The 13,611-nt window shown below is 36.6% G+C and overlaps 1 protein-coding gene across 1 annotated transcript in view; it reads left to right on the forward strand.

Moving 5' to 3' along the window:
• LOC149777760 (L-xylulose reductase-like) overlaps window positions 1-13,611 on the forward strand; it is a 35,709-nt gene that overhangs the window by 15,548 nt on the left and 6,550 nt on the right. Inside the window, exons 4-5 of the mRNA XM_089940441.1 lie at window positions 12,659-12,701; window positions 13,283-13,447. Coding sequence (XP_089796567.1) covers window positions 12,659-12,701; window positions 13,283-13,447 — 208 coding nt within the window. The remainder of the gene's footprint in view (window positions 1-12,658; window positions 12,702-13,282; window positions 13,448-13,611) is intronic.

Below are 13,611 nucleotides of genomic sequence, written 5' to 3' on the forward strand. Positions count from 1 at the left end.
GATAATAAAATCCATCTCGGCATCATTGATAAATAACCTAGCGTGTCGGTGTTTATGATCAACTGATCCTCCTTGAGTAAATTTACCAATTATTTTTCTTCCGATATCTTTCGCATTTTCACAATCCGTGGGTAACCACACTTCAGTTTGTTTCCTATACGATATAATCGCTTCACTTACCGTCAACGATATTAACATCGACGAATCCAACATAAATCTCAACAATACCGTAGGGACCCATCTTCGCTGAGATAAATGCCGACCAAACCAAATATAGCAGATTTTATGTAAGTTTTCAGCAAACTCGAATGAAGTAACATGAGCGAATCCTGTCATAACAAAATCAGGTAACGGTCCGTTAATCGATACCCTTGTCATATCGCTGGTTGGATGACCAAATTTAGCAAAGTAATCTGCACAATCGCCATATCCGAGGAAACTTCCAGGATAACACGCGCTCATGTCAACGGAAATCATATCTTCGAAATAATATTTGGTATTCCACAATCCTCCATGGCCGTATTCGATACAGCTAAGTTGAATATCAGTGAGAAATTCGTTCCTTGTAGGTTTCCACGAGTTTCTCTCTCTAGCAGCATGAGCAGTAACAGATGGAACAGTAAAGCAGTTCGTTAATAACTGATCCGGATTTGATGAATACTTCACTGCGATATTTTTCATCGATTCGTGTAATATTTCATCACGGTAAATATCTCCGCGCGGCAAGATAAACTGATCATACTTTTCTTCGCTCGAAAATAACCAAACCGATATTGGATCGGACGCGGCTAATATTTTGATATACCTAAACATTGCATCGGAATTGTCTTTCCCGGAATCTACGGGATAAAATTTAACAGAACGATCCCTCGGGAACATCATTACCGACTGTGACCACGCGTGCGAATTATGATCAACAATTTCGATTGGTGTTCCTCGAGAACTATACGGTGATGAATATAATATTTCGCCCGATAGTGTTTTAACCGTGATAGGAAATTTAAGTTTCTTGCTCAACACAGCAACATCGTCAATCGATGCACCATTAACAACCGTCTTCGCCCATGAGTTAATTTTATCCAACCTCAATTGAGTCAAGCCAGATCCGCGTCGGGCATTTTTCATGTGCTCAATAACTCGCTCGGCAACACAATTTATCATCGGCGATTCTTTCATCGCAGGTAGATTTTTTACATCAGGATTATTATTCAGCCGATAAATTCCATAAACAACAGCACTAGATGGATACGCCCTAGCATAATAAGGACCGTCGATTCCCAATAACAATCCTGGTTTTGAATTCTTATCAAGAACAACATTTTTCTTACCACCGCGTATTGGGTCTCGTTTATCGCGAATGATCCAAGTATCATCAGGCATTTGTGCGATAAATTTTATTCCAAAGATAAATCGTTCTTCTTCATGTGAGTTTTTTATATGATCGATTATCTTCTTTGCTCGCTCTAGGTTCATCGTAGCATTAACGAAGTTAGTTTTCCAAGTTGACCAGGTATGAATCGCTCCATCATCGAAAAATTCCTTCTTCGCACGATCAACTTCAGGAATGATAAATTCTGCCTCATCAAGATCAAATAAATCCATTATTATATTTTAGACAAATGTTTAAATATAATGAATAAATGTTCATGGATAACAGTCGGATCAACAAAATCATGCGACAAATCCTGCAGAGGTGAATATTGCGGCGCTCATATATATGCAATTCGACGAGGCAGCAAAGGACCACAGCGATGTTTAGTTTGTCAAGTTGGCACCCGAGGAAAGACGCGTTTATGTTTCTCCTGTGGTGGAAAAAAATATCGTGAGTTACGGAGATATTATGAAAGAAGATCTTCCTCAGTGATAAAATGTGAAGAAGATTATATTAATAGATTCAAGGCAAATTTCGATTTAGACATATAAATATTATATAATGGATTCAAAATCAACGATTCCTACACACGAATATAGATCACATCCAACAATCATTGGATACGAGGCATCTGCCGATGGTAATGTCAGACACATCAAAACAAAAAATTGTATTGGTAGTGTTGTTAATTCGGGTTATCTCAGCTTCACCGCCTCCCGCAAAACCAAAACAAGATATTATAATCACAGATTCATTTACGAGTGTTTTCGGGGACCAATAGAAATTGGACTTGTTATTGATCATATCGATGGAAATAAACTCAATAACAAACTAAATAACCTTCGAGCGATAACCCAGAGTCAAAATTGCGCCTTTGGTAATACAGGTGGTTCACGATTCGCTAAAGCTGTCAAATCGATAAATCAGGAAACAGGTGAAGAACTTGCATTCGAATCAATGAATGCTGCTGCAAAATATTATGAAATTAATTCCATCACAGTATGGCGAGTAGCAGAAGGAAAAATTCACGCTACATTTTCATATAATTCCGACGCATGGATCAGATTCACCTACATCCAAATAATACCAGACTCAGATAACGAAGATTTTGAAGAATAATTGAATATTACAAAATTAATATAATGAACGAACAAATCATAAGCAATATCATCGAAGCTATCGATGACTTGAGAAAAAAAATAAATCTTCCATCGGATCTAGATACAAGTAAAATCAGATCAGAATTCGAGACGATTGTTCAAGGAAAACTCGAATACAAATACACACTGCCGTCCGAATACAAATTAATAAAGAAAATCCAAATTGCGATGTATCAATCACTTGCTACAGTCAACGATGATCGCATCGAGGATTTCGTTAAATTATCAACGCTAGTGGAGAAAGCTAGATTGATTTTATCAGACGCATATGAATCACGAAAAATTACAAGTTCGCGTGTCAGACAGTTGAAAAAACTTGTCGATGAAAACAAAATTAGGGAATCTTCCGATTCCTAATTCCACAAAACAAAAAAAAACAAAAATTAAAAAAATATATTAATTTTGAAAATTTCCCTGGATTTTATTTATTTTTTTCGCTTATTTTTCCCACGGATACAGATTCAAGAATCAAAGATTCTCACGATTTCACTAGCAAATTGATACTTACAGTTTCTCCTCGTATATCAAGTAAATTTTCTTTCTGATCCGTTAGTTTGAAATTTATTCTTGACAAAAATCGATTATGACATCGCAGGTAAAACGGATTCATTGGTTCCTTGATTATCAAATAACCAGGAGATGCGCTAGGTGAAAATGAGTACAATATAAAACCCTGATTCGCTTGATTCGACACTGACGAATCAACATTATAGCTACCCTCGACAACATCCGCGTGAAGATAAATCGCGATAACTTCCGTTATATTAACGATACCCGGCGATATGTGCCGTCCACCTTTGTCAGGATCGTTATTGTGTTTAAGAATCAATTCTGAATGTATTTTTTTGGTCCATGCGGCATGTAATTTCGGAAATAAATCATCAATGGTATCAGTGACGGATTTTCTCATCGCATCAAAATCAGAATTGGGGAATTTGAAATTTGGCAGTGTTTCCTCGGTTAATTCAAATACTCTCATGAATTTTTGTTTCTCACCCGAGTTCTTGATCAACTCGAATTTGCTAATAGGGAGAACATAGCCAGCAATTGATATATCGTCGACTATCGCCTGAATGAACATATCATGATAATATTCAATATCATTCGCAAGCTGATTTAAAATCTTCACGTGCTTTATAATTTCGCTACATGAACCAGATTTATTTAGGATACATTCATGAAATGATCCGCGTAATAAATTTAATTGTAATTCGTGTTCTTGAATAAACTCGTCGAGGGTTCTTCTTACCAAGATACCGTCTATGGGGGCTATTATCCTGTTAATGTGGGTAGCGTCGAAGATTTTCACATCCGGGGGGATTTTAGGAAGAGGTAACCACGAGAGAATTCTTTCGTTAATAAAAGTGAAAGCGAACATTACCAGGTTAAATTTGTGGTTGTTCATGAGATTGATGGCGCTGTGGATCAAAGGTTTGTGTTTGATATCTCCATACCATCCTTCGTCGGTTGTAAAATCTTCCTTTTTTGGTTCCGGTAGTTCTGGAAGGGTTTCATCATACCAACCTGGAATAATAACATCCGATTTTTTTGGTTTTATCAGAGGTGCGACCTCGGGCCAACCTAATATATTCCTGATCGATGATTGGTAAATATCTACCACGTACGGTGATTTCACTTCTATCATTGACGATAATGTTGGATCATGTGAAGATATCTTTATTCCCGGAGTAGCATCGCCGGTTAAATTTGATATTCTAGTGGTAAACTCATTATTCAGCTGATCAATTTCATAACTGCCCGTTGGTATACCAACAACGATCCAATCCGGCGTTCCATCGGGTTTATTTTTATTTGCAAAAACAAGTGAATTATTTGGCATCAAATTACCGAATGATTTCGATCTAACATTAGGCCAGCTGTTGTAGACGCGCAATTGTGTTAATGCAATTTCGTTAACGTTAATTGGTGTTGAGAAATTAATACTAAACTCTGGTTTCGTTGAACTTAGCGATATTAACGTTGTTGTCGGCGGTGTCGTGTTTGTCACGATCTGGGCTAACTCGGACATTATTAATATTCATTTGTTCAATCTCCGAGTAAATACTAATCATTGAAGAAAATTCTAGATCGGATATAATACCATCGTTGAGACTTTCAGAAAGTAACAATGATAACTTCGAGTACGCGTCACTAACTTTAGTTAGTTTACTTTTGTACGAAGATAACTTTTCACTTGTGCACGATGATATTTTTTTCGCGATGATATTAAGAACACCCGCGATTGCTGTTGTTGACGAGATTATTATTGTTGCAACGATTGGCGCTATCATTGTTACCGCGGATAATATTATTCCTGCGCCGACAACCACAGCTGATACTGCGTACACTGCAACATCAATGATAACTAATTTGCGCTGGTATTTATTTATTTTTGTTTGATAATCGTCAAGTTGTTTTCGCAACGAATCTTGCCATGATCGCGCCTGATTGTAACGGTAATCAGATGCGTTCATTTATTAGTTATTTATCATTCCAAATCAACAGGGAAAAATAACCTTTCATAATCCGAAATATCTTCGGCTAAATATTCGAAAACTATACTATAACCAATTGGTCCCATATTGGTTCTATCTGGTGGTTCCAGCACAAATGTATTCTCGTAACCTGTGTACATAATATAATTAAAAAATTCACCAAAAATTTTACCACCTGCGGCTATTATTTTAAAACCTATCGGAGATTGAATAAATATTCGATAATATCCACTAATTGGCGGTTTAAATTTAAATGTGTTATTCACGGGTGTCCACCATGCCTCTTTTCGTACCTCTACCACAAGTGGCACACTACAAGTAAGATTTTTTGTTTCTACTTCCTTTGGTATCGAAATTCGCGATAATCTTCCAAGGTTCATTGACGATATTTTTGTGGTTATTTCGATAATTTCCTTACCTAATTGCTTTACGTCAGTGGCGTGACCAGTTTTATCGACGGATTGGTCAATCTTTGCTATTGTAGCGAGAAGTTTCGTGTTTAAATCTTGAATTTTTTCGTCGTACGTTGATGTATCTAACTTTTGACGCGCTAATTCACGTACCACGTTAATTTCATCGTTGATGGATTTTATTTGTCCTTGCATCGCGTTAATTCCCCTGGTAAATTCAGGAACAACAACATTACCGAGTTTAATAATTTCCTCGTTGATTTTTTTGTTGAGATCGTCGATCGATGGTTTCTGACCCATCGAGATATTTACTTCGTTAATTTCCTCGTTGATTTTTTTTATTTTTTTGTTGAGATCGTCGATTGATGTTTTATCGATTTTCTGACTCATCGAGATATTTACTTCGTTAATTTCGGCAAGAATATTAGTAATTTCCTCGTTGATTTTTTTTATTTTCTCGCTAAGATCGTCATCGGCTTTCTTATTTGCTAGTTCGTTTGCGGCGGAGGAAGTATCACTGGATGTTTTTATATTCTCGTCAAATTTTTTGCTAAATTTATCTAAAACATCGTCAAGTTTTTTAAGGTCGTTATTTAGCCTATTAAGTCTTTTTGTCATTCTATCCTGAAGATCGTCGTGTAATGCTTTATCGGCCTTCAGGGGTAACTTTGCTATAATATCGGCGATATCAGCAATAGATTTTAATACCATCTCCGATTGGCGAGTAAACTGACTAATGTGATCGCGGTATTCGTCTCGCTTGATTATATCAGTTATTTTGACGTTGCTAGTTTGTAATCGCCCTTCTGCATTTTGAAATACAGCAACTTCACCAGGATCAACTTCTGACAGCGATAAAAGATTGTTAATATCACTCTTGGTTGCAAACTTTGATGTATCGATGTTGACTGCATCTTTTTTTTCTTTTCTGAAGAGAGATCTACCGTAAATGTCAACCATGATATTTATCTACGGTATATTCAAATAAAATTTTGCGATAAGGATTGGATGATTTTGAAATTGCATCAAGGACGTTAATTGACTCCGGGCCGCATATTGGTGGATCTGCTAGAGTTTGTGTTGGAAGTGTTGAATACCAAACCGGAAGTTTTAGTTTTGACACATACCTAATAAATTCATTTGGCGGTGCTAATCCGTATGAGTCGAAGTAAATGATTTCGCGAGGATTAATCGCGTAAGCAACCCAGTGAGTGCCAGGGCCGGAATTTTTATCGAGGTTTATTATTCCTGTCTCGGTAGGATTTGGTTTATCCGGTAGTTGATCTCGCATAAATACGCCTCTGAAAAATTTTATTTTCTTTTTTTTTGCTTCACTTATTAAATCTAAATTTGAGGCTGGTAGGCTCGACTTAGACCGGATCCGTACGGGGGTCGTCTTAGGTAAAGGCCTGATCCTTGTTGCGGCTGCATCAATTTTGTGAGAAGGGGGAGAAGAGGGAATATCCCTCCCTTTTTTTTGTGATATCTTCCTCCGACGACCTTCCTTCCTAATGCGGAACCTATCCCTCCAAGTGCACCTAATCCTACTGCCTTTGCAATCGCGGGGGCCGCTGCAGCTATTAATCCTGGAATAGCGGCGAATAAAGGAAAAATACCACCTATTTTGATCATATCTCTGATTGCTCCTATCGAGAGATTCAAGCGAATACCAGTATTTGCTGATCTGGCTCTGGTGAAATATCCGTGTTGATTTTTAGTTAACGATAGTTTGTTAGGTCCACCGTGAAGCTGATTGCTTTTTAAGGTTAAACTTAAACCTCGTCGCGCTGTTGTTGCCGATTGAAGCTTTTTTATCTGACCGGGAGTCAGAGTTACGCTGACGTGATCGTATGGCATATTAATAACCGATTAATCTAAATTTGGAATTTGTTACATGTTTTCTACGGGCGCGTCGATGACTCTCATTCTACCGCTGATGCCTTCCAGAAACATTGTTCTATCGCTGAGAATAACCGCAATGGCTTTTGCGTTTTGTCCAAGTGTGTTAATTCTGGCCTTGAAGTGAATATCGACAACCGACTGTTTTACCAAATCGAGATGTTCCAGGGAAAAGTAATAGATGGGATAGAGAGTATTAAAATCCAATTGTGATATTTGCAATCCCGTATCAATATTTTGATCGCGTCCCATGAAACTTAGTAATCGATGATATGCGCGTGCCGTGGAGTAATTATCAAAATTGATAGCTATTTCCTCGGATGGCTCCTGTTGGCCATTTATTCTCAATGATACGTTTGTTGCCCCAAATTTATCGAATATCATGTGACTATGTTCTTGATTGTATCTAGCCATATTTTGTATAGCAACAAAGATATGTCTTGGTGCGGACGAGCCTTGTTGTGACGCAATTCGCCAAGTAAATATTCCGTTCATATTAATATTTTCGATAGAATCAGTCATCGTTGTCAACCAAGACATTATGGATTTTCCTCCCTGATTCATAAATGATAATAATTTTTCTTCTATGATCATCGATGGTGTTATCGCTGGCATCCACAAAGTAAATTTTTCAAGGACAACTCTACCGATATCAGCTGCTGCACCACCTGCTCGCCAGATGGCTCTGTCATCATTGGCATCTCGAACGAAAGATATCGTATGTTTTGCTCCGTAAATAACTTTTCTAAAATGTCTGCAAAATCCAAAAATATGAGATAATGGAATTGCACAGGAAAATCTTCGACTATTTCCAACTAACATTTTCTTTCGCACATTAAATCCAAGGTTGTAACGATCATTAACGCTAATTATCATATCTTCGAAAGGAGTAGGACCAACAGCTTGAGCAATAACAGGAGGATCAGCACGATTATTCGGTTGTCTGACGACATACGGAAAATGATCGGGGTCATTAGTATTATCCTTCACAAACATCATACTAGGACCGGCTGATCTGGTAAAATCATCCGAGTATCTTGCTAATCCTATAATCGTCGTTGCTATATCAACGTTATTCGTAATTGATTCAATCTCCTTTCCATCGATCATGTAAATGGCGCTATTGAATAGTGCCATAATTCCGTTATTAACAAATCCAACTTTAAAATCCGCTCCAAAGTCGGTACCGTCTGTCCTAACAAGCCTTCCAACAAATTCGATATAAGCCTCAGATGGAAGAAAATATCTTGTTGTATCGTGGACTTGTATTTCCTTCCGATTTCTTGAATTGGGTTCAACTGTATCGTACGAGAAATACTGGAAATCTCGCACTGATGTATCCCTACCTACTGGCTCGTCCATATCAAATACTTCATTTGACACTTGTGCGAACATTTATTATTAATAATATCGTCTAAAACGAAGACCATCACCTGAAACAAAACTTGTATTTGCTGGATTTGTATTAGCAACTTCCTGCGCTAGATTTGTTATAGCAGCTTCCTGTGCTAGATCATTTATTTTTTTATTTGCCGCATCATTTATGGCCTTACTGACTTCAGGTGGCATTTCACTGGTAATGGGTAATTTGACGGGTTGCTTTTTACGTACTAAACTTAATATTTTATCTTTGATAGCGTTGAAGCCTTTACTAGCCAAATTACCGATACCAGAAACAGCAGTCTCACCTATCTTTCCTATCGCTTTCAATCCTAGTTGTTTTACCATTGGTCCAATTTTAGGTATTACTCGCGTAACGAGACTTCCAACAATATCGCCGAATCCATTACCGTGGATATATTTGTACACGGGCAATCGAGAGTTAACTACGCGGACCTGTCTTGGTCTGCGCTGATGTTTGTGAACAATCATGTTATTTCAATTGTGTTATTTTAATCGATAAGCTCATCGACGAGTTCCTTGTAAATGTGAGAATCAATGATACCACCACGAAATAATCGCTGACAAATATCTGAGGCTTCGTTGATTATTTCACGAGAGTTATTTCCAGCTCGTTTTCCTCCGATTAATACTTCGAGGCGAGATACGTCGTTGACAACACTGTCAGGACAGATGGTATATCCACTTCCTGTTTTGGGTTCATCTTCAGGTTCATCTTCAGGTTCATCTTCAGGTTCATCTTCAAGTTCTTCGGGCGATTTTGATATTTCTTCCTGATCTAATTGTCTTATTTCTCTTGTAAAATTTTTGTAATCGGGATCTTCGATATCAATAGGTTTTCCCACAGAAGCAAAATACACAGTGGGTATCCATTGTTCCCTTGACATTTTTAAATCATGATATTTTGTTTTCAAATAATTTTCTGATTCCATAAAACCAAATCTAACAATTTGAATTAATTTATCTTCGTCACTAAATTTTTCAAGAGCATCACGGGTAAAATATCTTGATGGCATGATTCTTTTTTGTCTAATTTTTGTAAATTCGGATTCAACTTTCTCTGGTTCGGGTTCAACTTTGCGAAATGAAGACAAAGATAGCAATAATGGTTTAGATTTGTATATATTTTCATAACTACCTACCAAAAGAATAAATTTAGCATATTCTGGATCATTAAATTTAACTATTTTGATATTCTTGTATACATAATATATCCACCTTATCCAATTTGTGTATGTTACTCTCTCGGATTGACCCGGTTTCATCAGTTTTTTTCGTCTGTTTTTATCAAAATTTTCCACAGTAAATTTTACAACCTCATCCGGATTCATTGATTTTATTCTTGCGATAGTTTCATCGGTAAATTTATCGGAACCCGAAATTTTTATTTTTTCACTTTGAGGTTGTTCTTGCGGCAATTGTTCTTGTGCTTGTGCTTGTGCTTGCGCTTGTGCTTGTGCTTGCGCTTGTGCTTGCGCTTGTGCTTGTGCTTGCGCTTGCGCTTGTATTCGTGTTTGTTCTTGTTCGTGTCGAATTTGCTCAAGTTGACCCGGAACCACTTGGGTATGTTGCTCAATATCTCTCGTCATGGGAATAAGCCCAAGATCTTTAAGTTCCTTATCCTTTTGTTGTTTGCCATATGCGACTTGTTCGATAACTCCAGTGACTGGACTCAACCATTTTGACGATACCTCACCAATATGATATTGTGAATCATCATACTCACGAACTTTTTTCTTAAATAATTTTTTTGTCGGAATGAGTTTCCTTACTGCCGCTAATTCTTCTCGTGTTAATCTTGCAGAATGAGGCTCTCCAACTGTGCTAGTTTTTCGACTCATCTTATTTTCAATGATATTGTTTTATTGTGAAGTAAAATTAGCATTTGCAGCTTTTTTCTTGCAAACTTCATCGACACCCAATCATTTTCCCACCCCCCCCCCCCGAAAAATCATATTTTTTCTATTGTCCAGAATGACATAATTCGCACACAAAAATTGCATTAAGGGTCGAATTTATGCAAATTAGTTTTTCTGGAAAGGTTTATTTCTGTTTTCTGAGGTTTCTGCAGAAAATGTTCTCATAGAAGGTTTTTTTTTGTTGGAACGGTCTGGTCTGTAGAACTTCCCTGCTGCTCGGTGGATTATTTTTATTGTCAGTTTAAAAACAACAACAAATTCGTAGTATACTTAATCCAAATAACTCTACAACCAATCTTTCTACTTACGCGTTTCTTTGTCCTTTCCCAAGTTTCTTTCTGAAAATGGTCAACATTATAATGATCAGCCTAAGATGTATGCTATTTGTATATCTCAGTTTAGAACAGTTAGATTTTATTGATTATTGGGGTGTGGCGCAGGGTTCTATCCTGGATAGATGTTTCTCGGCGATTAATTAGACAGTTTACAGGAACAGTCATCGCAATGAATTGTATTCACAAGCCATTATGGCATCATAGATTATTTCTTGCAATGGAACTTCTGTAAGGGAATTCTGTCGATATGTTTGGGTATATTTGTTTCGGCATTTGAGGTACAAGTAAATTTTTTTCTACTGCATGGTGTAATATACGAATGGAGGGAAAAAAAGAATAATAGTCACTCAAATGTGAAACAAGAGGAAATTTGAGTTTCTTGATGTGTGGTCATTAGGGCTCAAGCCGGGCTCACGCAGGCACTTGATATACTCACGGTTGGTTCATGCGTTTAGATATTTGTGGAATGGTTTTTACAATATATTGTATAACACCTTTTTACAGGTGATCAAAAAAATAACATATGACTTTGCACAATTATTATCATAATGTATCCTTAATGTTTTTTGGGTTTGGCAAACTCTTGGGTCTATTACAATTAGTTGATAAACCTTCGTAAACGACGTCCTTATTAGTTTAGAACTAATTTGGAAATCTTTGAGGTTCATAGTCTTTTTATAAATCAACAATTTTCATCTCATTGTGCTGCGGTGGCCGAGTGGTCTAAAGTGCTCGCTTTTACCGACCATTGCTATCCATCCTTTGTCAGCTTGGGTTCGAGTCTCGGATTTAGTCAATGTGGGTATGTGAGGCACACGCTAGTAGCTTCTCGTGGATCGGTGACCGGAGTTTTCCTCGGGTTCTTCTTGCGCTAGTTATACTGGCCGCCATATATAGCATGTATAAGCGCTGAGAAATGGCGTGAAAGCCCAATACATCAATACAGTATTATGTCGCTGGACACTTCAGTGACTGTTTCCATACTTTAAAGAATTTTCCATTTCAGCGGATGGATATTGTTAATTTTGAAATGGAACGTCTGTTAAAGTAAACATATTGGTCTCATTGCAAGTGCACATCTTATCCATAAGGTCTGAATTCTAAACCTTTGGATGATATTCATAAGTAAGTTCAAAGGGTCTTTCGGATTTTCTTGCTTCGATGGTGTGTTGCAAATAGTGGGTATTGTGGTGGACTATTACACTGTAAATGAATACTGACAAAAATATAAATACAAAATTATTATATAAATGAAAAATGTATATTACATTGTAATTTCTTTTTCATATTATTTATTTTGTAACCATTTTATTAAAAATTATTATCTTATATTATTTTTTTATATTTTATCTTTACTATTTAAATTTAATCTTTAAATTAGAACATTATTGCAATTCTGGTTACAATTTGTAGTAGGAGACATAATTCAATTTTCATTCCTTGAAATAACATAGTTTAAATAAAGCAGTATATTTTGTATTTAGTAATGGGATAATGGTAGAAACAATAAACATTTTTAAAATATTTTTAAGTCAAAAGATTGTGTAGAAGCTTCAGTTATTTATCAATTCATAATATTAAATAAATAATACATTATACATATTTATTGAGTAATATTTATTTATAAACATTATATCTATCTATCTACATATTGATTCCTCTTTCAGAGTTTTTGATGTCAACTTTAAGGCTGTTTTCAACGTTTCTCAGGTAACGTTTGTACGTCCTTTAAGTTATTTCATTCATACATGTCTAAATTGCCATTGTTTGTTGTACAAATTGTGTATGTACAAAATGTATTGTTTAATTCAAATTGGTTTATATTCCAATGGAAAATGAGTATCGAGTATCTGAATCATATGACAACATCGAATCAACGGAAAATTCACTTGAGAACAATTTGTGATCATTACGAAAGGTGTTTACATAAATAAATACTAGATATATGGAAAGATTGTCAACAAAAGTCTTGATAAACATAACAGCCCGTTTGTGAGGCATCGCTTGGGCTGTCCTTCTTTACAGAGTAAGTGCATTGGAAAACCGTTTTCTGACACTGAAGAGTATCTAGTTGCACGAGGGGTATTATTTGCCGCTCACATACTAACAAATAGAGTAATATAGGGCATCTGTGCTAGATGCTGGCCGCAGCTAGCATGTTTTTCTAGTGGCAAGTAAAAGAGGACTTCCAAGCTACCCTGACAAAAGATTGTGATAGGGATCTAAATATTAATTTCTGACTCTTTGTAACTTATATCATGCAATCCAACACCTTCTCTTTAATTTTGTAGATTGTAGCCAGAGGCATGGTAGAAAGAGGAGAAGGAGGTGCTATTGTCAATGTGTCCAGTGTTGCTTCCAGAAGGGCCTTTAGGAACATAGGGTCTTATTGCTCTTCGAAAGGAGCCATGGACAGTTTGACTCAAGTCATGGCCAATGAACTAGGACCACATAAGGTCATCATTCATTTATGTTTAATTACACTGGTCAACAGTGAAATCATTACTGACTTGAAAAGGCCCTAATCTGTAGTATTTTGGTGTGCCGAACACGAATATAACCGTGAAAAATTTGTATTGGCTCTCGTTTTGAAGATATTCATATACCTCATTTTCTATGT

This window comes from Sinohyriopsis cumingii, chromosome 17 (genome assembly GCF_028554795.1).
Source record: "Sinohyriopsis cumingii isolate HCF-2022 chromosome 17, ASM2855479v2, whole genome shotgun sequence".
In the NCBI taxonomy this organism is placed as follows: Eukaryota; Metazoa; Mollusca; class Bivalvia; order Unionida; family Unionidae; genus Sinohyriopsis; species Sinohyriopsis cumingii.